At 37.5% G+C, this 25,020-nt stretch overlaps 1 protein-coding gene across 17 annotated transcripts in view; it reads left to right on the top strand.

Annotated features, from left to right (window-relative positions):
• Positions 1–25,020, top strand: part of RGSL1 (regulator of G protein signaling like 1) — a 161,143-nt gene that overhangs the window by 84,182 nt on the left and 51,941 nt on the right. For all 17 annotated transcript variants that reach the window (XR_012033121.1, XR_012033122.1, XR_012033120.1 and 14 more), the window contains 3 exons: positions 383–599; positions 4,564–4,671; positions 23,951–24,056. Coding sequence is in view for 13 of the 17 variants with exons in the window: in XM_072830981.1 (XP_072687082.1) it covers positions 383–599; positions 4,564–4,671; positions 23,951–24,056 (431 nt within the window). In the remaining 4 variants the exon portion in view is untranslated. The remainder of the gene's footprint in view (positions 1–382; positions 600–4,563; positions 4,672–23,950; positions 24,057–25,020) is intronic.

Here is a 25,020-nt window from a genome sequence, read left to right as displayed (position 1 = left end):
AGGTTGTGGGGAGAAAAAGAGTAACTGTTCCCTTAGAAGCCTTATTTGTCAAAGTAAATGAAATGTTTATTTTTCCTAGAGGCCACTAGGTGTTGACAAGGTCCCTGATGTTCTAAAGATAAACCTTAAGGAAAAAGACTCAAGTGCAATAGCTGATTTTGAAGAAGTCACATTCAAATAGAATTTCTTCCTTATAGAAATGGATTTAATTAGAAGAGGGTGGAGGGTGGTGTGTAAAGGAGCAACGGTTCTTAACAAAATGAAAGCAATCAGCAGCATAAATGATGTGACAAGGAGGCACAGGGGAATGGGCTGTTAAAAAATCTTACTTCTGGTCTAGCTCCTATAGCAGGTGCTCTCTGCCCTCATCCTCTTCTCTTAGACCAAGTTCAGCAGCAGCCGATGGCATAAAAAAGGATCTATAAATAAAGAAGAGAACATTCTTCTTTATAAGAGGTGTGAGGAATCCCTGGAGTTAAGCCAGGGTTTGGCTAACATGGAGAAAATGGATTCTATGCAGTGGCAAAAGATAGCTACTGAGGACCTGAGACAATGTGGGTCTCTCCAGGTAGAACTGAACTCTCCAGTGTTCGAAGCAGGTAAGGGCAGTCACCATAATTTTTTGATCCTAATATATAAGCAACTGGGAAATATTAATATTTAACATTTAGTGAGTGTTTACTACATGTCAGCACTGTCCAATGCAAAGATTACCTCATTTGATCTTCAAAATAACCTGTGAGGTAAGTACTGAGTAACTGAGGCACAGAGAAGATAATTGACCTTCCCAAGGTCACACAGTAAGTGGCAGGGCCAGGATTTCACTGACTGACTGGCCTCTTCTAGCTCTGAAGGGAGCCAGAGCACTGAAGTTTGGCCAGACTCATGTCCACCAAAGCATCACCTCAGTTAAAGAATAATTCACTTTTGTACATCTGATAAGCATGGTCCCCTTTACCACACTTCCTCCAGAGTCAGGTTCAAAGCATTTCTGTGAATATATTTTTAATAGCTACTGACCTCGCCCAACATAACACAGTAGCTGACTCACGGAGTAGAGAGGAGTGGTTGGGAACACAAGGCTCTGCTGTCCCAGAGGTCTGGGTTATATCCTAGTTCTCCTACTGACTAGAAACTTAAGCATTTAAGTATTTAAATGTATTTAACCTCTCGTTAAGCCCTAGTTTTCGCATCCTTAAAATGGGGCTAATAATAATAGATTTGTTGTGAAGAAGACCCCAGGTCACCTATGAAAGCTATTACCACAATGTTTGGCAACAGTAAAAGTCCATAATGTCAGCCATTAATATCCAAATTGAACAAAAAAAACCTGAAGCAATCAGAGTACTGCAGCATTTCTTTTTTATATAAATTTATTTTTTATTGGTGTTCAATTTGCCAACATATAGCATAACACCGAGTGCTCATCCCGTCAAGTGCCCACCTCAGTGCCCGTCACCCAGTCACCCCCACCCCCCACCCAACTCCCCTTCCACCACCCCTAGTTCGTTTCCCAGAGTCAGGAGTCTTTTATGTTCTGTCTCCCTTTCTGATATTTCCCACTTATTTTTTCTCCTTTCCCCTTTATTCCCTTTCACTATTTTTTATATTCCCCAAATGAATAAGACCATATAATGTTTGTCCTTCTCCGGTTGACTTATTTCACTCAGCATAATACCCTCCAGTTCCATCCATGTCGAAGCAAATGGTGGGTATTTGTCGTTTCTAATGGCTGAGTAATATTCCATTGTATACATAAACCACATCTTCTTTATCCATTCATCTGTCGATGGGCACCGAGGCTCCTTCCACAGTTTGGCTATTGTGGCCATTGCTGCTATAAACATCGGGGTGCAGGTGTCCCGGCGTTTCATTGCATCTGTATCTTTGGGGTAAATCCCCAGCAGTGCAATTGCTGGGTCGTAGGGCAGACCTATTTTTAACTCTTTGAGGAACCTCCACACAGTTTTCCAGAGGGACTGCACCAGTTCACATTCCCACCAACAGTGCAAGATGGTTCCCCTTTCTCCACATCCTCTCCAACATTTGTGGTTTCCTGCCTTGTTCATTTTCCCCATTCTCACTGGTGTGAGGTGGTATCTCATTGTGGTTTTGATTTGTATTTCCCTGATGGCAAGTGATGCAGAGCATTTTCTCATGTGCGTGTTGGCCATGTCTATGTCTTCCTCTGTGAGATTTCTGTTCATGTCTTTTGCCCATTTCATGATTGGATTGTTTGTTTCTTTGGTGTTGAGTTTAATAAGTTCTTCATAGATCTTGGAAACTAGCCCTTTATCTGATAGGTCATTTGCAAATATCTTCTCCCATTCTGTAGGTTGTCTTTTAGTTTTGTTGACTGTATCCTTTGCTGTGCAAAAGCTTCTTATCTTGATGAAGTCCCAATAGTTCATTTTTGCTTTTGTTTCTCTTACCTTCATGGATGAATCTTGCAAGAAATTACTGTGGCCAAGTTCAAAAAGGCTGTTGCCTGTGTTCTCCTCTAGGATTTTGATGGAATCTTGTCTCACATTTAGATCTTTCATCCATTTTGAGTTTATGTTTGTGTATGTGCAGCATTTCTTAAACTTCAACCCACAATAAACACATTTGACTTCAGGGAACATGTACTTGTATATATGTGTGTGCATATATATGGAACAACATTTTCACAAAGCAATATTACCCTTATTATGTAAGATGATTTCCCCTAATATTCTCTATTCTATTTTTAAAAGCTGATAATGACAGTTTTTTGACATATTATGGAGTCGTGACCTGCACTTTTAAAAACACAGAGGAGGAGTAAGCCAAAGCTTTGAAAATTCAATTCCACCACTCCCTTGCTCTGTGAGCCTCAGCGAGTCACCTCATCTCTTTGAGCCTCATTTCCTCCAATATACAGTGAGGATAATGGCCCCTCCTTGGTAGAATTGCTGAGGGAATTGAAGGCAATGCATTTACACTGCAAGCGGGTGCTCAATACATATTTGGTAGATTACACTAAAAAAATGTAACATTCTATTTTTTAAAGCTTTTATGTGCACTCCATATATAAAACAAGGTGCCTTAAATGCTTGCCTCTCAAGAGCCATGCTTGGGCATGAGTTATTTAAATCTAGCATGAACAAGTCCTCTGTTTCCTATCAGAGTTTCACCTTCTCATGCCACAACCTGTTCAAGAGAAAAGTGGAAGAAAGGATGGCTGATAAATTTCACCACACACATACTTGGCAATAGGCATGGTTGGTGGCCTTGGAGTGCCAGGGATGACCAGAAAGAGTGGGAATTACTTTCCATGAAGCTGCTTCTTCCCTCCCCCAACACACATCATTATTCCCTCAACCACTGCCTTTTTGGAATGCAAGTCTGACCTGATAAGGTCCTCCTGTATATTTGCTCAACCCAGGGCCCTGACTCCCAAATGGACTGATGCCTCCACTCAGGATGCACCATAAACTCACAGAGCATCAGAGCTAGAATACTTCTCTCAGATTTCATATGGAGAAAATGAGTCTCTGAGAAGTGGAAAGACTTGGCCAAGGTTAATAAGGGAGAGATTGGTCCAGGACTAGAAATCTGGATCTATTGTAGGAATGATCTACTGCTCTTATAACTTAACAGCCAGATTCACCTGGCTGAGAGAGGAGAATGATAACAATGACAAAGCTGACATAAGGACAACTAATCTTTGTGGGTCCCTCCCCCAGCATTCCTTCTAGACTCCACCAATATAATCTTCAGAAAGTATTGGACTGCCTTGGGAGAGTTTCTGGAGAACTGTGTGCAATTAGACTTATTTTAAACCCCAGAACTCACAACATGATTGAGTGTTTTCACCTTGGTAGGAGGTAAGGTGCTGCTAATCTGTATCTATTGTCTAGTACATGACTAGAAGGAAGGCTGCCTCATCTTATTTTGGATACAAAAAGGTATTCCCTCTCAATTCATTATGTATAACTAGAAATAACGTATGGCTATTTCTAGAAAAAATAATTTTCTCTCAAAGGACAATGATTTGCAACTATTAATGATAATCACATATATGAACTGTCAATTCTGAAAGTAATTCCCAAAGACAGAGCCAAGCAAGAGAGAACCGTTCCTAGCATGTTATTTGCCATATACAATCCCTAAGTGTATCAAATTCTTTGAAGCAATAGCAGAATGTTTGGAATACATTTGCAATTCCTTCCCATAACAGATGGCTGCTTCTAAGGGTCAATATTCATTTGGATAAATTACTTCTTGTATATGTGTTAAATATTAGTATTTCTTTCAAAACCATAACTCAGTTACCTCAGCATCCTTCAGGCAGAAAATCTCCATGGGTCAGGGGTCCCCAAGAAGGGGGGCAGTGTTCTAACATTCTGGAGAGGAGGGAAAGCTATATTCCCTTACTTCTGATTTGGCTTGAGGAACTTATATTCTTTGTGTGAACATTTTATTAAAACATTCTTATCTTAGTTAAATAATATTTTAAAGGTAATATCCTCAATAAAATTGCATGAATCTTTGAGCCAGAGTGGACAATCAGGCTCTATTCCTTTTTTCCCTACTTGATAGACATAGAGAAAATGTCCTTTGAGGAACTCTGCTATAAGTATCCAAAGGTGGCCATACAGAGAATCAGTGATGACTACAAAATATATTGTGAAAAAGCACCTAAAACAGGTAAGTATTTAAAACTCAAAGATAAATCGGAGACAATCAGGTAAGAGATTCTCCAACCTCAAGAAGCATAAGCCAAGAGAGGAACTGTGCTTCTTTTGAAATGAGGGATGGTCAGGGAAGAATTGCCATGTCTTTTTTCTTCTACACAGCCATAGAAGGGCATCCTGAAACTGACAGGCAATTATAAATGAATGAAGGTGGTGATGAAAATTGTTAATTCCTGCTTTCTCACTTAGTTATCACTCTGGGGTTTTAATTAATGCAGATATGTCTTCTACTGAGTTCATTAGAGTCAGAGATGTGTGGAAGGAGGTTTGTTGGTGTGTGTTCCTAGTATAATGCCTTTAAAGAAATGAGGAAAGCAGAATTGGCAGAGGTAGATGTTGAACTGCAAGGCAGTTACAATAGACCTCAGCAGATCCCATAGAAGAAGCTCAAAAGCTAGGATGGCCTTTCAGAGTCCTCCCTTACTGAGACAAAGGACCTTTTTTTTTTTCTTTTCACTTTCACATTGACTCAAAAGGGATTTGGCTGACCAAGGGGAGGATACAACCTTGGGTCAGGCAACATCCTTTGGCTGAGGCAATGCCCAGAGGGGGTCTCAACTATGAGCTATCTGTATCCAATACTCCAGGTAGCTGGGAATGGGTGGTTAGATCCTAAAAGGAGGATCTGAGTTGTGCACTAGCCGTGCACCACAGCACCCTGTTGACTTTTTTTGTATGGAAACTTCACTCCATATTGGAATAGTTACCCCAGAATTCTGGTTGGTTTCTTTTTCCTAGGGAACTTATACTAGAAGAGCTCACTCACACTCCTAGAGCTTATCTGGAGACCACACCGAATACTCTTCTTCACCCTTCTTTGCTACCCTTCCTAGAGTTCCTTTATTCTCAGATAGTGTCTCTGCTGGTCTTAGGGGACTTACCTGGGAGGATGACATACATTGTCATCCCTAAGGAGCCTAAGCTTCCTGATCATCATGTTTTTCAGGCTATAGTTATTGCGTTTGACAATTCATCATCAAAATTGGGAAGTAGAATACTAAGAGTATTCCCAATGCCAAATGAATTCTCTTCTGCTCCTGCTGTGTTATTGATGTTATCAGGGGATGATAAGAGTCAATTACTCTGCAAGTACAGTAACTCCTTTGCTTGCCTGCTAGCCTCTTGGCCTAAGGAACTTAAAGTGCTTACTGTGCCTACTGTGTCCCTAGTAGAAGCATTCCCCTTCTGGGAACCAAGATCTCCAGACTGGCACTGTCCAGTACAGTACAGGATCCACTGGCATCATGTGGCCATTGAATACTTGAAATGTATCTGATACTAATAGGTTACACAAAATACATTTTATAAAAATTAACTTCAACCTTTTATTTTATCTTTTTAATGTTACTACTAGAAAATTTAAAATTATATGTGTGATTCATGTTATATTTCTATTGGACAGCACTGATATAGATCCACAGAACCTAAAATTGTAAGGATTAAAAATTTTCCTAAGTATGGGGCTCCTGGGTGGCTCAGTTGGTTAAACATATGCCTTCAGCTCAGGTCATGATCCCAGGGTCCTGAGATGGAGCCCCTCATTGGGCTCCTTACTCAACAGGGAGCCTGCCCACTCCCTCTCCCTCTGCATGCTGTTCCCCTTGCTTGTGTTTTCTCTCTCTCTCTCTGTCAAAAAAATAAATAAAATAAAAAAAAAGAAATTTCCCTAAGTAAATCCATCATTGATATTGATGTTAAATGGGTCACCCTTACTTTTACTCCTTGTCCTCATAACCCGTGTATTCTACTTATTGGGGACATAACATCTTATAATGGTCTCCAGTTTATCCTGGTGGATGATGTCCCATTTTCCAAGATCATAAACAAGCTGGTTTCATAGTTGCACCTTCAAAGAATGGCTCCATTGCTGTACCAGGCCAGCAGCTATCATAGTTGATAGAACTAATGGATCCCATCATCATATGTCCATTGCCAACCTTACTTTAAGCGTATCACTTGGTCAGAGGAAATGTTACATGGGATTGCATTCAGGTTTCTTGTAAGCTTCCTGGTAGCAATGCTTACTGAGGCTTTGTAGCCAGAAATTCTTGTCAATTCCAGGCAAGATACAATTGATACTCATTCCAGAGTTGAAGTGATCCAATGTCATCAATTTCTCACCAAGTTGGTTATTGGTTTTCTATGAGAGTTGTTTTTTTTTCACCACATAGATTTAATGTCTTAAGATTTTGACATATTTGCTTTTGATCATTTTTCAAAGAAATAACAAATTATAGAAACAATCAAAGCCTCTTTACATCTGTCCCTAATTTCAACCACTAACCTCCCTCACTAGAGAAAATTCCTTCCATTTATTTTCATATGCCTTTTATTTTATTTTTAAATATTTTATTTAATTGAATATTTTATTTAAATTCAATTTGCCAACATATAGTATAACAGCCAGGGCTCATCTCATCATGTGCCCTCCTTAATGCCATCACCCATTTACCCCATTCCCTGCCACCTCCCTTCTGCAACCCTTTGTTTGTTTCCCAGAGTTAAGAGTCTATTATGGTTTGTCTTCCTCTCTAATCTTTCCCCACTCAGTTTCCTTTCTTTCCCTTTTGGTCCCTTTCACTATTTCTTATATTCCATATGTGAGTGAAACCATTATGATAACTGTCTTTCGTCAGTTGACTTATTTCAGCATAATACTCTCTATTTCTATCCACAACAATGGAAATGGTAGGTATGAATCCTTTCTGATGGCTGAGTAATATGGCATTGTACATATATATACCACATATTCTTTATCCATTCATCTGTTGAAGGATCTTGTGGCTCCTTCTGCAGCCTTCCTGGTTAAAGTGTTCTTGGCATGGTTTTCTCATTTTAGTACCTTGCATACATCATGCCAGCCCTTTCTGGCCTGCCAGGTCTCTGGGGATAGGTCTGCTGTTAATTTGAAATTTCTCACCATATAAGTTAGGAATCTCTTGTCCTGAGCTGCTTTCGGATTTCCTCTTTATCTCTGAAATTTGCAAGTGTTACTATTATATGTTGGGGTGCTGATCAGTTTTAGTTGATTTGGGGGGGGCGGTCTTCTCTATCTCTTGGATATGAATGCCAGATTAGGGAAGTTCTCAGCTATGATTTGTTCAAACATGCTTTCTGATCCTCTCTCTCTCTACGTCCTCTGGAATCCCAATAAGATGAATGTTATTCTTTCTCAAACTGTTAATTCTTAGAGTCTCTTCCCCTGGGTTCTTAGTTGTTTTTCTCTCTTTTCCTCACCTTGTCTTCTGTGTCACTCACTCTCTCTTCTGCCTCATTAACCCTAGCTGTTAGAGCATCCAGTCTAGACTGCATCCCAGTGAAAGCATTTTTAATTTCGGCCTGATTAGATCTCATCTCTGCAGTAATAGAATCTCTAGAGTCTTTTATGCTTTTTTCAAGAGCCACCAATAATTGTATGATTGTAATCCTGAATTCTATCTCTGGCATTTTACTTAAATCCATATCCATTAGATCTGTGGCAGAGAGCATTACTTCTGGTTCTTTCTTTTGTGGTGAATTCTTCCTTCTAGTCATTTTGTCCAGCGCAGAATGACTGTCTGAGTAAGCAGAGTCAAAAATATCAACCATGACCTGAGAAAAATATACCATAAACAATTCTGAAGAGGTCAGGGACCAGAAAATTTTAAAAGACTATGAAAGTGAAAAATGAATTTTAAAAAATAGTAAAAATTTAAAAAGGGAGAAGGGAGGAAATGAGGGAGAGAGAATATAGTCTCACAGAGTGGACCAAGATGGTGATCCTCTTAGTTCTGAGTGTATTTTTGGTCTGTGTGTTAGAAGGTACTAAATTAAAAAATTATAAAACAAAACAAAACAAAAACACCAAAAACTTATGTACATATAAAAATTTAATTGAATACAAAAAAATTTAATTGAATATGTTGAAAGGAAGCCAACAATGAGGAATATATCTATGACATGTAATTGTAAAAATATGAAAGTCAAAAAGGAAAAAACTTAAAAACAAAGAGTTGATAAAATATTATAGTTAAGCAAGAAAAAAGAAAAAATATTGGAAATTTTTAACCTGAAAGATAAACAAGTCTTACAGTTCTATACACTATTTTCCCTCAGTCCTGAGGCTTTTCAGTGCTGTTTGGTCAGTAAACTTGGTGTTCCCCTGTTCTTCCAGCTGGTCTTCTAGGGGAGAGGCTGCTGCACCGATTCCCAGGTGTCTGTGCCTGGGCGGAAGTGCCCCACCCCTTTCCAGGTGGACTGGTTCAGTGTAAGCTGTTTGTCCTGTGAGGTCTTTGTTCCCTGGAGACTAAGCCTTTCTAGAGCGAATGGTCTCCAGGGTGAACGGAGGAAAAAAAAATGGTGGCAGCCAGATCTCCAGCCCCAGAGCCAAGAGCTCCCAGCGGGTGCCAAACTATAGTCTCTTAGTGCACATTGGCTCAGGTCCCCCTGAGGGCAGGTGGAGGGGGGCACTGATTCGTACAATTTGAAGGGTGTCAGGAGGTGGGACAGCTTTCCCCAGCTTGGTATTCAGCGGCTTCATCTCTCCCAGAGGAAGCGGAGATAGCCTGCTTCTTCCGCTGCCTGGCTCTGGGGCAGAGAGCCTTCGCCTTTCAAATAAGTATATAGCACTCACAAGTATTTTGTGTACTTTATAACAGCAAAATAATTTAATTCCTTCCTCCCAACCATTATATCATTGAATACATTGCCACTATCATTTGAATACCTTGTTACTATTATTTGAATACATCATTACTATTTTTATTTTGAACAAACTATTACTCATTAGATCAACCAAAGAGAAGAAAAATAAAGGGTTTTGACTTACTTACTCATTCCCTTTTTGATCCTCTCCTTTTTTTTTTTAATGTAGATCCAAGTTTCCAACCTATATATTATTTTCCTTCTCTCTAGCATTTAACATTGCTTACAAGGCAGGTCTACTCGAAGAAATTCCCTCATTCCTTTTTTTTTTTCTTTTGTATAAGAAAGTATTTATTTCTAATTCACTTTTGAAGAATAATTTTGCAAGATAGAGAATTTTAGGCTGGTGGGGGGAATTTTTTATCAACACTTCAAATATCTTATTCCACTCTCTTCTTGCTTGCATGGTTTGTGAAGAGAAGTCAGATGTAATTCTTATGTTTGCTTCTCTCTAGGTTAGATGTTTTATTTCCCCCTTGTCTTCTTTCAGAATTTTTTTGTTATCTTTTTTTTTCCATCTTTTCTTCTCTGTTCTCTGAGCTTTAGGGATCTGTGGGTTGGTGTTTGACATTAATTTGGAGGAAATCATCAGTCATTATTGTTTCAAATATATCTTGTGTTTATCTCTTTTCATTCTAGGATTCACATTATACATGCGTTACACCTTCTATATAGTTCTCACACAATTTTTAGGTGTTTTGGTTTTGGTTTTGGTTTTTTTTCAGTCTCTTTGTGTTCTTTGTTTTTAAGTTTTAAAGGTTTCTATTGAGATATCTTCAAGTGCAGATATGTTTGCTCAGCTATTTCTAATCTATCAATGAGCCCACCATAGACATTCTTAATTTCTGTCAGTGGTTTGATCTCTAGCATTTCTTTTTGGTTCTTTCTTGGAGTTTCCATCTCTCTGCTTACTTTGCCCATTTGCTCATGCATGCTATCTACTTTATCTATTAGAGCCCTTAGCATATTAGTCATAGTTTTAAATTCCTAGTCTGATAATTCCAAAATCCCTGTCATGTTTGCTTCTTATGTTTGCTCTTCTCTTTAAATTATGGGGCTTTTTCCTTTTGGTATGCCTCATATTTTTTTGCCCTAATATCAGGACATGATGTACAAGGTAAAAGGAACTGCTGTAAATGGGCCGTTAGTACTGTGGTGGTGAGGTGTGGGGGAAGGGCAAGCATTCTATAGTCCTGGGTCTCAGTCTTTTAGTAAGCCTATGCCTCTAGACTGTGAACTTAAGAAAAATCAGGAAATTAACAATGATGTATTACTACATTTAATTTTCAGGCTATGTTCAAGTCTCACCAAATGTCTATTATCTGGAACAGTTCCTCAAATTTTCTGATTCTTATATCCTTGACATTTTTAAAAATTGCAAGGTTATTTTTATAGATGTCTCTCAATAAATTTGTCTGGTGTTTTCTCATGTTTAAACTTGGATTATCCATTCAGAAATATCATTGCAGTCCTTTTCAGTGCAGTAGGTGGTGCACCATTTTGCTTTTTTTCCATTACTGGTAATATTTCCTTTGATCACTTAATTATATGGTGCCTCCTAGGATCTTCCCCTGTAAATTAGTTTTTCCCTTTTGTAATTAATAAATATTATGTGTGTGGAGGAGAGAGGATACTTTGAAATTATATAAATACCCCATTTTCTACCACACTTTTAATTTATTCATTTAGATATATAAATGATAGGTGATAGATAGATAGGCAGAGAGATTCATTGTTTACTGATTTTATTTAATGGATTTTAATCTATTACTATGGTTACTTACTTTGATGTTCAAATTGTCTCCTATTTGGTCAGTGGCATACCATTCAAAGCTGGCATCTGTCTCCTCTTGACAGGTCTCTCGAGCATTGTCTTACTTTCTTGTATGAGATATCTGTTCCAAGCTCATCTTGTACTCTCCCTACTCTAGCTCAGAATCAGCCATTTCTCTAAAGAGTGTGGTTCCTTCTCTTAGAGAATGATATTTAGGTTAGTTCATTGCTATTGAGATCACTGCAATCAAATCTTCTTAATGGACAGAACTCGAGAACATTGTGTTTGAATATATGTGTGTATGCATACACAGAGACACATTTATAGCTATATTTCTCCATATCTACATATAGAAAACCATGAGACCCCACCAATATCTATACTTTAATCCAATACATTTGAGTTTATTCTAGTTTTTTCCTTTTCCATAATTTTACGTCTCCTCTGACAATGAGAAAATTGACTCCCTTTGCCTTAAATGTATTTATGTATTTGATTAATTCTTTCTATGTAACTAATACCTTGTCTACACTGTCACTCTTGCTGATGCCCTCTTCCCCTTACCTGGGCCCAGCACCTTACACCAGGCCCTTTTCATGCATAGCACCCTCCTCACCTTGCTTGAATTGTAATACCATTTTTAGGATGCTTCTTCTTGAGGAAACTCTCCTCACTCTGTTCTGATGACCTGTGCCAGGATACTACTACATGTAGTCATTCCTCATTGCCACTGGGGCTCTGATTTCCTGCACGTGGCCATCCTTCTTCCATGGAGAGGTCAGTCTTATTTTTCTCAGGCTCTGATGCTCCATACCAAGCTGTACCCATTTCCTGTGTAGACTCTCTCTTCATCTTGCTTGGACTCTGTCACCCCATACCAGGTGACCCCTTAACATGGACATCCTCCAACCTGCTCAGGTTCTGATACCCTGTGGTAGGCCACACCTAATGAGAATATCTTCCTCATTTATTTTTTTAGATAGATTTATTTATTTATTTATTTATTTATTTATTTATTTATTTATTTATTTTAGAGAGAGAGAGAATGCACATGGGGGGAGAGACAGAGAGGCCATAGACTCCCCACTGAGCATGGAGCAGATGCCAGGCTTGATCCATGACCTCAAAATCACAACCTGAGCCAAAATCAAGAGTCAGATTCTCAACTGACTGAGCCACTCAGGTGTCCCTGTCTTTCTCATTCTATTCAAGTTTCCACACTTCGTCCTGGTCTGCTCCTTTGTGCCCCAATGTGGGTGCCTTTCTCACCCTAGTTGAACCCCAAATGCTGGGCCTCCCTTTATGTGGATACCTCCTCATCCTGCCTGAGTTCTGAATTCTCCAAGTTGCCCTTCATGTGAATGTTCTCCTCACTCAGCTTGAGCTTCAGCACCAAGTGTAGGGCAGTACTTCTGTGGGGAAGTCCCCCTTACCCTACCTGCAATTTGCAGCTTTCTCCCTTTTCATGCTGACAAATATCTTGTTCTGCCCTTAGTAATGGTTTTATAACTTAATTATTTAGGATATGAAGTCATCTTTTCAGTTTTTAAGGGTGGCATTAATCTCTGCCATTATCCCCAGAATATGATATTGTTTTTTATTATCTTGACTAGGAGCATGGAAAGAGTTTCAGAGACTTCCACTTGATCTTTCTCACCATAATAGCTCTTACTCCTTAGACCAAGGAAATAATATGGAGATCCTATCAACTACCAAGTAATTCCATTCCAGTACACATTTAGAGATTGGAGAAATGACTACTTAATGGATCTGTGGACCCAGTGGACCCACTGTTCCTACAGTGAGATGTACCTGGGCCAGGACTCCACTTATTACCTAATTTTCATAAGTGTCTTCTCTAGTAGGCTTCCATGATGATGTTCTGGGGATCCAAATAGTGTTACTAGGACCTTGTGTTCAATAGTCTTTAAAATAACTGGATATTTTTCTTCCAGTTACTGGGATAAATGCTCAAAGGCCCCATTGGAGAGGGACTATGAGTATGATTAGAATTCACTTTCTATAATGTTGTAGGGTCTGTCTTCATGGAGACCTTTCTTCAGTCAGTGCATCTCAGGTCTAAAAATTGACTCAGGTTTAGAAACTAAGCAAGAGATTGTGACTTTCTTTGGTGCAAGTGCTCTCAGTCATTTATCCTTGGTGTCTTTTAGTTGTATATATTAAGCAGGAACTTTTTTGGCTGCCTATTTAGCCTCTAGGAATACTATTCTATTAACCATACCTACAGCTTTCTGAGGGTCAGGTCCTCCTAGCTGCCACTCTGTTGTTCTACTGCCACTTTATTGTTCGTTATAAAAGTAGCACCTTCTTTACTTCTGGCAACAAAGTGCTCCCACCTTATCTCTATGATTTTGGGATTTGATTTCCATTGCTATCAGAGACCTCAATTTAATAATAGTTGGCCCTGACCTACAGAGAAAAATGTGTTGGAAAACACAGAGTTGGTGTGTTAAGAATATGCAGACTATGAGTGAGAAGGCACAAGTCACTCCCACAAGGTTGGCAGGTAATTCCCTTGGCATCTGAGATCCCACTTTGGAAAGAGAAAACTCTAGGGCCATTTTGATTAAAAGCACTATATACTCACACAGAAGAAGTAAAGTCACAAAATTTATTACTTTCAAGTCCCCAAATGAGGTGCAATGAGCCAGGGAAAAAGCATTCCTGACATCCGAGGTCACCAGTGAGCAAGAGAGAAAGCACAAGCAGGGGAGCAAATTACTTATTACCTATTACTTATAAGGAGGGTAGGGCAACTGTCACTAATTTTTCATGGACCCAAATTTGAATGACCATTTTAAAAGATGCCCCAGGAAAAGCAAAGCAGGAACTTGGGGTGAAAATCCTAAGCTTGGATTCTTATCCAAACGTCCAGCCTCTGAATTGTCGCACTGCAAAATGTTAGGCAGCTACTCAAAATGGATGTTTTCTCATCACAGAAAGTCACCAAAAAGCTCCTCAGTGATACTAATGCTGCTCTTATCAGCACTTCTGACTTTCCGCCCCCACCTTGACTTTAGTCAAAGGATTGAGCCTTCTGTGGCACATTGTTGCCTTGTGGGGTTTTTAGTCTTATGTAGTTTATCTTCTGTAGCAGGCTCAGTTCTATGAGCCATTTGAGGTCTTCCTCACCTGTTTGTTTTGGCCACTAAAATTTCTACTTAGTATGAGCCATTGCTTTCCCCAAACTTCTAAGAGTCAGCCTAGCAGTGTTGTACTGCTTCCTGGGATCCCTCTCAGGCTCTTAATTCCTAGGAGAATGCTCCCATATTAATCAACTCTCCCTTAATCAAGTTTATATTCTGTCCCTTTTGAGCCAGCATCCTCAGAATTATTCCCATACATTGTCTCCTAGCTTCTGCCAATACATGTTAGCTGGGTTCACTGCTCCTATAAAAGGCTCACACCCTCGATTGAGCAGCTCTTCCAGCTGAGGGCCAACTGTGCACAATCAGCAGGCAAAATTCACAGCAGGTTAGGAGAATGAGTGCTTCAACTCAGATAGGCAGAGTGGGATCTGAGCTGCAATCCTGTAGCATTAACTGCAGTATTCTAGACCCAGAAAAAGCTTAGGATACAGTAATGAGCATGATTAAATCAGTACAGTCACAGGGAGAACTTCTATGTCTATTCTAAGTGTGTTTCTCCAGCTCTACTCCTGTGTACAGTTTATATAGCTTTATTCTATGCATACCTTGTAGTCCCTTAACAGATCTTGTGACCTGATGCAGTTAGCATGCCCCCATCCCAATGTCTCAGCTCTGCTCTCCCTGACAGAAGGGAATGAAGAGCCAAGGCATGATGGCATTTTTTAATTTTTCCCAATATGGTATTAAAAAGTTTCTATTTCAAATGACCCAGCCTCAAAAAAAAAAAAAAAATGACCCAGCCTCTGTTCTTTGCTCTCTTCTAAACCCCCATTTCCTCTTTTCTAGTAATTACTAATAATTGTGAAGAATAGGAAAAGGAAGAATATGTCTGATCAACTGCTCTTTTGGACAAAGGTTGCTTTTATATTACCTCCCAATTTTTAATCCTTTCCTATTTTCCAAGGGTAATGGTAATTTGGCTTTATTTGGTTTTTAAAATTTACATAATTTTTTGATATTTTATAAATTGAGTCATGCAGAATATACTCCCGTGACTGGCTTCTTTAACTCAACGCTATGTTTATGAATTCAGTCATGTTGAAGGCAGCAATTGTTGACTTATTTTTAGTAATGCAGAGCAGCTGTGTAACTCTCACCTCAATTTTTTTCATTCTTGTTCCCCCAAGGAGCCTCTTTAGACATGAATTTCGGTGCCACTGAAATACTATATATATGCATGGCATACAAAAGAGTACAATTTTTCTGACCCTCAAAACCTAATTTTCACCTGTTGGAAACAATATCATCCATTGAGAGTACATGCTATAGAGTATTCTAATATATGAATATATCATCTTTAATTCTTTCAAAAATGATGAATGTTTGAGTTGTTTCAGTTTTTTAATACTCCTAATGAACATCTTTGCGCATATTATTTGATGCACACTATGAATACATTTCTGTTGAACATGTATCTAGAATTTCTGGGTCATAATATCTGCATATATTCAACTTTTATAAAAATTCCCAATACTTTTGCAAAGTGTTTGCACATGTTTATGCTCTTATCAACAGAGCATGAGAATTCCAGTTGCTCCACAACTCCACCAATATTTGATGTGCCAAATTTTTATTCTTAGCTATTCTTGTGGATATATAGTGATGTCTCACTTGTTGTTTTGACATCTATTTCCCTATAGAGTAATAATGTTGAGTGCCTTTTCATTTAATATTCAATTGGATATTGTATGTGTGTCTGTGTGCATGACAGTCCTATTTAAGTCTCTTGCCTACTTTTCTATTTGGTTTCTGTCTTTTTTTTATTGATTTGTATGGGTTATTTATATATTCTATACATGAGCCACCTATCAGTCATATGTATTATAAGGATTATATTCTCTCTCTCAATGGTATCTCTAACAAACAGAGCTTTTAATTATAATCCAATTAAAATTGATTTCATTTATTGCTTTAAGTATCTTTACTCCATAGAGATACTCATTTTTTTTAACTGTAAGTTTCTTTGCATTGTCTTTAATGTTAAGATCTACAGTCTTACTGTTATAATATAGAATTCACCAGTGAAACCATGTGGTCCTTGATTTTTTTGTTGAGAGGTTTGTCACTACTGATTCAGTCTCTTGTAATAGTATGTTCAAATTTTTTATTTCTTCTTGACTCCTTTTGATAGTTGTTCATTTTTAAGACTTTTTCAATTTATCTAGATTATTTAATTTATCAGCATACAATTGCTTATAATGTTCTCTTTTTTATTTCTGTAAGGTTGGTAGTAATGTCTCTACTTTCATTTCTGATTTTAGTCATTTAAGTCTTTTATTTCCTAGTCTAACTAAATGTCAGGTTTTTTTATCTTTTCAAAAAAGAGCTGTTGGTCTTAGTGATTTTTTTTACATTGGTTTTCTATTCCCTATTTTGTTTACTCCCATTCTAATCTTTCTGCTAACTTTGGGTTCAGCTTACTATTCTTTATCTAGTTCCTAGAAGTATAAGTTTCATTTACTGATTTGGCAGTTTTTTCTTCAATATCTGCATTTATAAGAATAAATTTCTCTTTGAGCAATGCTTTTGCTATATTTCATACGTTTTGGTATGTGATGTTCTTTATTTCATTTAGCTCAAAATTATTGTACTTTTCAGCTCCAGAATTGCTATTTGATTTCTTTTTGTCATTTCTATCCTTTTATTGATACTCTATTTGGTGAGACTCCATTCTCTTCACTTCCTTTAGTTCTTTATCCATGCTTTCTTTTAGCTCTTTGAGCATATTTATGACAGTTGATTTAAAATTTTTGTCTAGTAAGTACAATGACTGGACTTCTCATGGACAGTTTCTATTGATTTCTTTTTTACTGTGAATGGGCCATATATGGCTTTTGGCATGCCTTATCGATTTTTTTGTTGTTGTTGAAGACTGGACATTTTGGACATTATAATATGACAACTCTGAAAATCAGATTCTCCCCTCTCCTTCAAGTTTGCTGCTGCTGCTGCTTTTGTAAGTGTTGTTGTTTTTTCCTTTGGTGACTTTTCTCAACTATTTTTGTAAAGTCTGTATTCTTTGTTATGTGAGACCACTGAAGTCTATGTTCTGTTAGCTTGTGGCCAACTAGTGTTTTGATAGTTTCCTTAAATGTCAGAAAGAAAGAAAACAAAACAAAACAAAAATTATTCTACTGGTCTTTGCAGATTCGCTGTTTTAGAATACTCTTTCATGGCTCAGCCAGGCTATTTACAACTCTGCCTTAGCCTTCCAGGCAATTTCCATTTGCCTGGACCCTGAATTTCAGCCAGAGGTGAAAGTTTTGGATCTTCTCATGGTTTTTCTGAGCACACATCCAGTTCTGGGCATGTGAAAAGCTTTCTTGATTCCCCAGTATATGTGGAAGCTTTAAAAGCCCTTATTACTTCATGTATCTACTTTTACAACCTCACCTTTCCTCAGCTTTATATTGTCTGATGTCCCAGCTGTTGGCCCAGGCTACTAGTGCCTATAAATGCTCTCAACAAATGTCACATAGGATGCCTCTCAGCCCTGAAAACAATCTATTTTTTTAAAATATTTTATTTATTTATTCATGAGGGACACAGATAGAGTGGCAGAGACATAGGCAGAGGGAGAAGCAGGCTCCCTGCAGGGAGCCCAATGTGGGATTCAATTCCAGGACCCCAGGATCACAACCTGAGCCAAAGGCAGATGCTCAACTACTGAGCCATCCACACATTCCCTGAAAACACTCTAAATAGGGCAAAACAAAGGCTAGTCCTTGTACCAGTCTTTCAGGAAGCCAAGAGACAACTTCATTTAAAAAGAGACAAACACATTCTTTGAAAATTAGATCCATACTGCTACCTCTGTATGTAGGCTGCTTTCATATGGCCACCACTGATGTGGATAGGGCAATGGTAGGTGGGCAATTTAAAATACCACAATACTTTCTTACCAGATTCAGCCTCTTATTTCTTTACTAAGCCTTCCCCTGGTTACTATAAGTTCCAGATTCCAGAGTTTTGTAAAACCCTGATTCTGACCATTTTTGCCACATCGTTAGCTGCTTTTATGGAGGGTGGGTCCCCGGAGTCCCTACTTATAATTTTCTGTGATGCCATTCCCTATTATACTTTTTAATTAATTAATTTAGTGTGTTTTTCCACTTATTTAAGTTTAATTTCTTTCAAAAATGTTTTATGTTTTTCCATATATTATTTTATAGCTTCCATCACATTTGTTTCTAGGCCTTTGATGTTTCCTAATACACTTGTAAATGGTATAATTTTTAAAGTTTCATTTTTAAATTGTATTTGGAATTTAGAAATATAGTTGATTTTCACATATTGGTCATGTATTCCACCACTTTCCTAAATTATAAATTCTAATAATTTGTCTACAAATTTGATTTTTATACAAACGTTGTCTGAATAAAAATTGTGCTCTCTGCCAATAAAAAGTTTTATTTATTGTGCTAAAATATTTATAACTTTTATTTATTTTCATTTCTTCATCTTACTAGGTCTTCCATTCCCCTTTTAGATACAAATAGTATGGGCAAGCCCACTTGTCTCAATCTCAGGGAGAGGTTTAATTACAAACTTAACTTCTTTAAAATATATAGGACTTTTCAGACTTTCTATTTATTCTTGTGTCATTTTAATATGTTATTATTTTTCTACAAATTTATTTATTTCATTTGAAATTTCAAATATTTTGTTAAGTTGTGATACTCTCTTATTATAATTAATTATCTATAAGGCATGTAATGTTGGATCCAATATTCTGTATATGCAAGTAGGTATATTTGACTATATTCAGATTTTCTATAACTTTTTAAAAAGATCTTATTTATTTGAGAGAGAGAGAGAGAACATAAGTGGCAGGGAGGGAGAAGCAGGTTTCCCACTGAGCAGGGAGCCTGATGTGGGGCTCTATCCCAGGACCCTGGGATCATGACCTGAGCCGAAGACAGGTCTTTAATCAGCTGAGCCACCCAGGCCCCAAATTTTCAATATCTTTTATGATAGTTTTAGTTTACATTTGTATCCACTATCAAAAGAGAAAATTTTAAATCCCCACTCTGGATTTTTCCTTCTTTTTTAAGACTTGTAGTTTCTGGGGCCCCTGCATGGCTCACTCAGTTAAGCATTCAATTCTTCATTTTGGCTCAAATCATGATCTCAGGGTCATGACATTGAGCCCTGTTGGTCTCCACATATAGCGGGAAGTCTGCTTGAGATTCTCTCTCCCTCTTCCTCTGCCCCTCCCCCTACTTTCTCTCTCTCTCTATCCCTCAAATAAATAATTCTTAAAAAAAAAAAAAAGACTTGCAGTTTTTTCTTTACATTATTTGAGGCTACATCTCTAGGTGCAAGCAAATTTGGAATCATTATAGCTCCTGGTAGAGCAAATCATTATTTCTAATAATGCTTCTAACTTTATTGTTTGCTTTGTCTGATATTATTATAGTCATCACCTTTCTTTCTGGCTAGTGTTTGCTTGTTATATCCTTTTCCATTCTTTTTTTTTTTTAACATCTCCTTCTTTTATATCTAAGGTGAGCCTCTTTTAAGCAGAATCTCTCTTTTTTTGGGGGGGTATTTGCATTTTTTGTTAAATCCAATTTGAGAATTGCCTTTTGATTATTTAGTATGATTACATTCACTGTAACTTCTCATAGTTTAGGTTTTAAGTGCTACCTTACTATTTTCTATTTGTTCCTTTTGCTGTATGTTCTCTTTCCTCTCCTCTTGGCTTTCTTTAAGTTTACAAAATTTTTTGGTTAATAATTCTATATATTCTTTCTGCTAATGTGTTGTTTTTACATGTTTTCTTCCTTCAGTGGTTACCATATAGATTTCAAAATGCATCCTTGACATATTAAAGTTTAATGTAAGTTACTACTTTTATTGCATATATATTACTGTTTTATAAATTAATATTTAGGTGGGCTTACTCACATATTCATTTTTTTATAAATTTATTTTTTATTGGTGTTCAATTTGCCAACATATAAAATAACACCCAGTGTTCATCCCATCAAGTGCCCCTCTCAGTGCCCATCACCCAGTCACCCCCACCCCCTGCCCACCTCCCCTTCCATCACCCCTAGTTCGTTTCCCAGAGTTAGGAGTCTCTCATGGTCTGTCTCCCTTTCTGATATTTCCCACTCATTTTTTCTCCTTTCCTCTTTATTCCCTTTCACTATTTTTTATATTCCCCAAATGAATGAGACCATATAATGTTTGTCCTTCTCCAATTGACTTATTTCACTCAGCACTGCTGGGGATTTACCCCAAAGATACAGATGCAATGAAACGCCGGGACACCTGCCCCCCGATGTTTATAGCATTAGACACATATTCATTTTTTCTTTCTTTTTCATCATTTCCTGCTCCTCTTAGTTGCCTCTAAGAATGCCTTTTGGCATTTCTTTTAGTGTGAATTTTGAAAGTATCTTTATTTTGGTTTTATTTGTTAAGAATAGTCTTAGGTTGTAGAGTTCTTGTTGGAATTATGTTCTTTTAGCACTTTACAGATATTATTTTACCATCTCTTAGCTTCCTTAGTTCATTTTGTGGAGTCAGTCTGAAGTCTTCACTGGCATTGTTTAGTAGAAGGAAATACTTCTTTTATTCATTCCTCTTCCCCCCATACTTTTTTCTTTACTTTTATGGGATTTTACTAAGATGTATCTCAGTATTTATGCTATTTGTGGTTTCAGGACTTCTTGCATTTCTGACTTGATATCATTTGTCAGTTTTAGAAAAATTTCAGTAATTATCTCTTCAAATATTTGTTCTGCTCCATTTATTTTATTTCTTCCCTCTTTCTAATGATTTTATTACACATTAAACATAGTCATATGCTTATGTCTTATATGAGTTTTTCTTTATTTCCATATTTTTCTCCATATGTTTCAGTCTGCATAATTTCTTTTTTTAAATATTTTATTTATTTATTCATGAGAGACACAGAGAGAGAGAGAGAGAAAGAGAGAGGCAAAGACACAGGCAGAGGGAGAAGCAGGCTCTATGCAGGAAGCCCAATGTGGGATTTGATCCCAGGACTCCAGGATCATGCCCTGGGCCAAAGACAGGCACCCAACCGCTGAGCCACCCAGGGATCCCCTGCATAATTTATTTTGATCTAACTCTTAGTTCAGTAATTCTTTGTGTGTATAATTTGTCATTAAACCAATTTATTAATTTTTTTAATTTTTCAATTTTTCTTTGTATGATATTGTCTATGTTGATATTTTCCTCCTTTTAATTCCTTGAACTATATGAATAATTGTAATTTTAAAGTCCATATTTGGATTCCCTATGTCTATTTCAACTACCAATTTTTTTTCCCTTTGGTTTTTGGTCAGGTCTTTTTAAATCCCTTGTTATTTCTGTTTTATGTGTGAACGTTGCTGGTTTAAAAAAAAATGTAGCAATAATTTGAGTCTCTAGGTAATGTTATTTTCCTCCAGAGAAGGTTTTATCTTACATCTTGTTCACTAAGTTAGTCGCATCCAAATAACTTAAATTCATTTAAGGATTGAGTTGGTTCATAGCTGGCTTTTATTCCTTTTGATGGATGAGCTATTTCTGGTTTCCCTTACTTCTTGGGATCACAACTGAAAGACTAAGGTACTTATCAGAACCCCTTCTACTTTGCTGTTTTGCGATTCTGTCTTCTTCTGCCCCGAGACTCTGCCAAAAGCCTTGTTAAATTTTTCAGTAGCAACTGTCATAATTGACATGTGTCTTGAGAATAAATGCAATGCCAAGGTTTTTGTGTCCATTTTCTAAAGGCCAGGGCTTTTGTCTTCTGACCTATTGCGTTGTGTTTTTTTTAAGTTTTTTTTTTTTTTTTTTTTGAATTCAGGAGAGACACAGAGAGAGAGAGACACAGGCAGAGGGAGAATCAGGCTTCATGCAAGGAGCCCGACACGGGACCCAATCCTCGGTCCCCAGGATCACACCCTGGGCTGACGGTGGTGCTAAACCACTGACCCACCCAGGCTGCCCCTATTGTGGTTTTAACACTGCAAATACCTCCAGGGTGTCAGTTTAACTTTCTGGTTTCTAACATCCTCTTTGTTTCTAATTTCTATGTTTTTATTTGTTTTGTTATAATTTTCTACAAGTTTACATATGAGTTTAAAAACGTGTTATTTTGGGATCCTTGGGTGGCTCAGCGGTTGAGCATCTGCCTTCACCTCAGGGCATGATCCTGGAGTCTTGTGAGTAAGTCCCACATAGGGCTCTTTGCGTGGAGCCTGCTTCTCCCTCTGCCTATGTCTCTGCCTCTTTCTATTTATTTATTAAATAAATAAATAAATAAATAAATAAATAAATAAATAAATAAAATCTTTTTAAAAAATAAAACCATGTTATTTTTTATCTAGCATTTATACATTTTTGTATTGGAAAGTTTTTGAGTTTCTTTTGTGTGGATATTTTTTAAATATCTAGTCTTCCATAGTCTGGATTTTATTTTTTCACCTATTCAACTGCATTTATTTAGAACCAGAATATACTTTACTTTCATAGTTTTCTATCTTTTTTGGGTGCTATCACTGAAGGTGTTACCAAACCATACAAATATTTTCTGTGGGACTATATACTATTTAATAAACATTTTAAAGCATTGACTATATAACTGGGACATGTTCTAATTTCTAAGAGTAAGATAAGTAATATATCATCCTTCCCTTAGTTAGTTGAGAGTGTATATTTTCTTCTACAATATTCATCTCAAAGGACTTTCCGAAGATACTGAGATCCTTGGAATCTATTATTCTTCAATAGTAATATTTGAATATACTTTTTAAAATAATGGTTTTTATATGGCAATAGGGAGCCAAACACCCACTCTAAACTATATATGGTGTGATAGACTATCTTTTAAGAAGCTTGCAGTGGAAGCAGTGTTCTCAGAAAAGAGAATGATTCCAGTTAAAGCAAGAAGATAGAGGGAACATTTAACAAAGAGCTAAAAACTATGTGAGAGTTTGCTGATTACAGAGCAGGAGTTCCAGAGGGCAAATCAAAGCGCTTAGGATAGGATAATAGAGGTGTCAAGGCAGACTGAATGTCATACTTGACTAGTATGATCTGGTCAAAATGGTTGGTTAGGGGAAGGATAGATGACATTTGGTGTTAAAATGAGAAATAAAATAGATTTGGTCTTAGGTGTCTTCTGAGGAGGGTGAGTTCTTGGCCTAATGGTCAACAGACTTAAAAAAACACAATGTGGACTGAAGTCAGGGGTAAAAATCATCCCTAAGTCTCTTTTCAGCAGTAATGGCCTAAGATGCTGGCAGTTGTGGGGACTGTGGGGTTTTTCCACATGCATGCAATGTCTGATAAATATCCTTTTTTTTTTTTAAGATTTTATTCATTTATTCATGAGAGAGAGAGAGAGAGAGAGAGAGAGAGAAAGGCAGAGACACAGGCAGAAGGCAGAAGCAGGCTCCATACAGGAGCCCTGATGCGGGACCCAATCCCGCGACTCCAGGATCACGCCCCAGGCCGAAGGCAGGCACCTAACCGCCGAGCCACCCAGGGATCCCCTGATAGATATCCTTTTTAATTTGTGCCTTCTTATTCTCTGAAATGTTCTTTATAACAGGGTGTTACCTAACTTCATGATTTTTCATTAGATTTTGCAGTGGAAATTGTCAGAGAACCAAAGGTGCTTTCACCCTCATATAGGAAAATGTCTTTCTTCAGAAAGACTGGTGCAAGGAAGCCCTCATTAAGACCCAGGTAAGACATAGGATCTAGCTACAGCAATGGTCTCTAGACACAAGCTCTCTTTAATCTCAACATGTTTAATGCTGAAATTATCTTTCTGTGTTTGGGCTTTTTACTTCTTTCCATATATCACATACATACACACAGGCACACTTTGTATTTTATTTTTAATTATTTTAATTTTAGTGAATATATAGTGTGCAATATTGGTTTCTGGAGTAGAATTCAGTGATTCATCACTTACATAAGTGTGTTCATCACAAGTGCTCTCTTTAATATCCATCACCCATCTAGCCCAACCCCCACCCACTTCCCTCCATCAAAGGGTTAATTCCTTTCTCCTCTTTCTCCTCTTATTTTTCCCCTTTCTCCTCTTATTTTTCCCCTTCCCATTGTTTATCTGTTTTCTTTCTTAAATTCCATATATGAGTGAGATCATATGATATTTGTCCTTCTCTGACTTATTTCACTGAGTATATTATACTCTCTAGTTCTATCCACATCATTGTGAATGGCAAGATTTTTTTTTGATGCTAAGTAATAACATATATATACTCACATCTTTATCCATTTATTACTTGATGGACATATGGGCTCTCTCCATAGTTTGGCAATTGTTAATAATCCTGCTATACATATCAGGGTGCATATATCCCATTTGAATCTGTATTTCTGTATCCTTTGGGTAAATACCTACTACTACAATTGCTGGATCATAGGGTGGCTCTATTTTTAACTTTTTGAAGAACCTCCATACTGTTTTCCAGAGTGGCTGTACCCATTTGCGTTCCCAACAAAAGTGTAAGAGGATTCCCATTTCTCTTCATCCTCACCAATACCTGTTATTTCTTATGTTGTTCATTTTAGCCATTCTACAGCTGTGAGGTGGTATCACATCATGGTTTTTATTTGTATTTCCCTGATGTATTTTCCTGATGATGACTGATGTTGAGCATCTTTTTATGTGTCTGTCAGC

Source organism: Canis lupus, chromosome 6 (genome assembly GCF_048164855.1).
Source record: "Canis lupus baileyi chromosome 6, mCanLup2.hap1, whole genome shotgun sequence".
NCBI classification, from domain to species: Eukaryota; Metazoa; Chordata; class Mammalia; order Carnivora; family Canidae; genus Canis; species Canis lupus.
The sequence above is the reverse complement of the archived record's forward strand: the minus strand, read 5'-3'. Positions and strand labels throughout refer to the sequence as shown.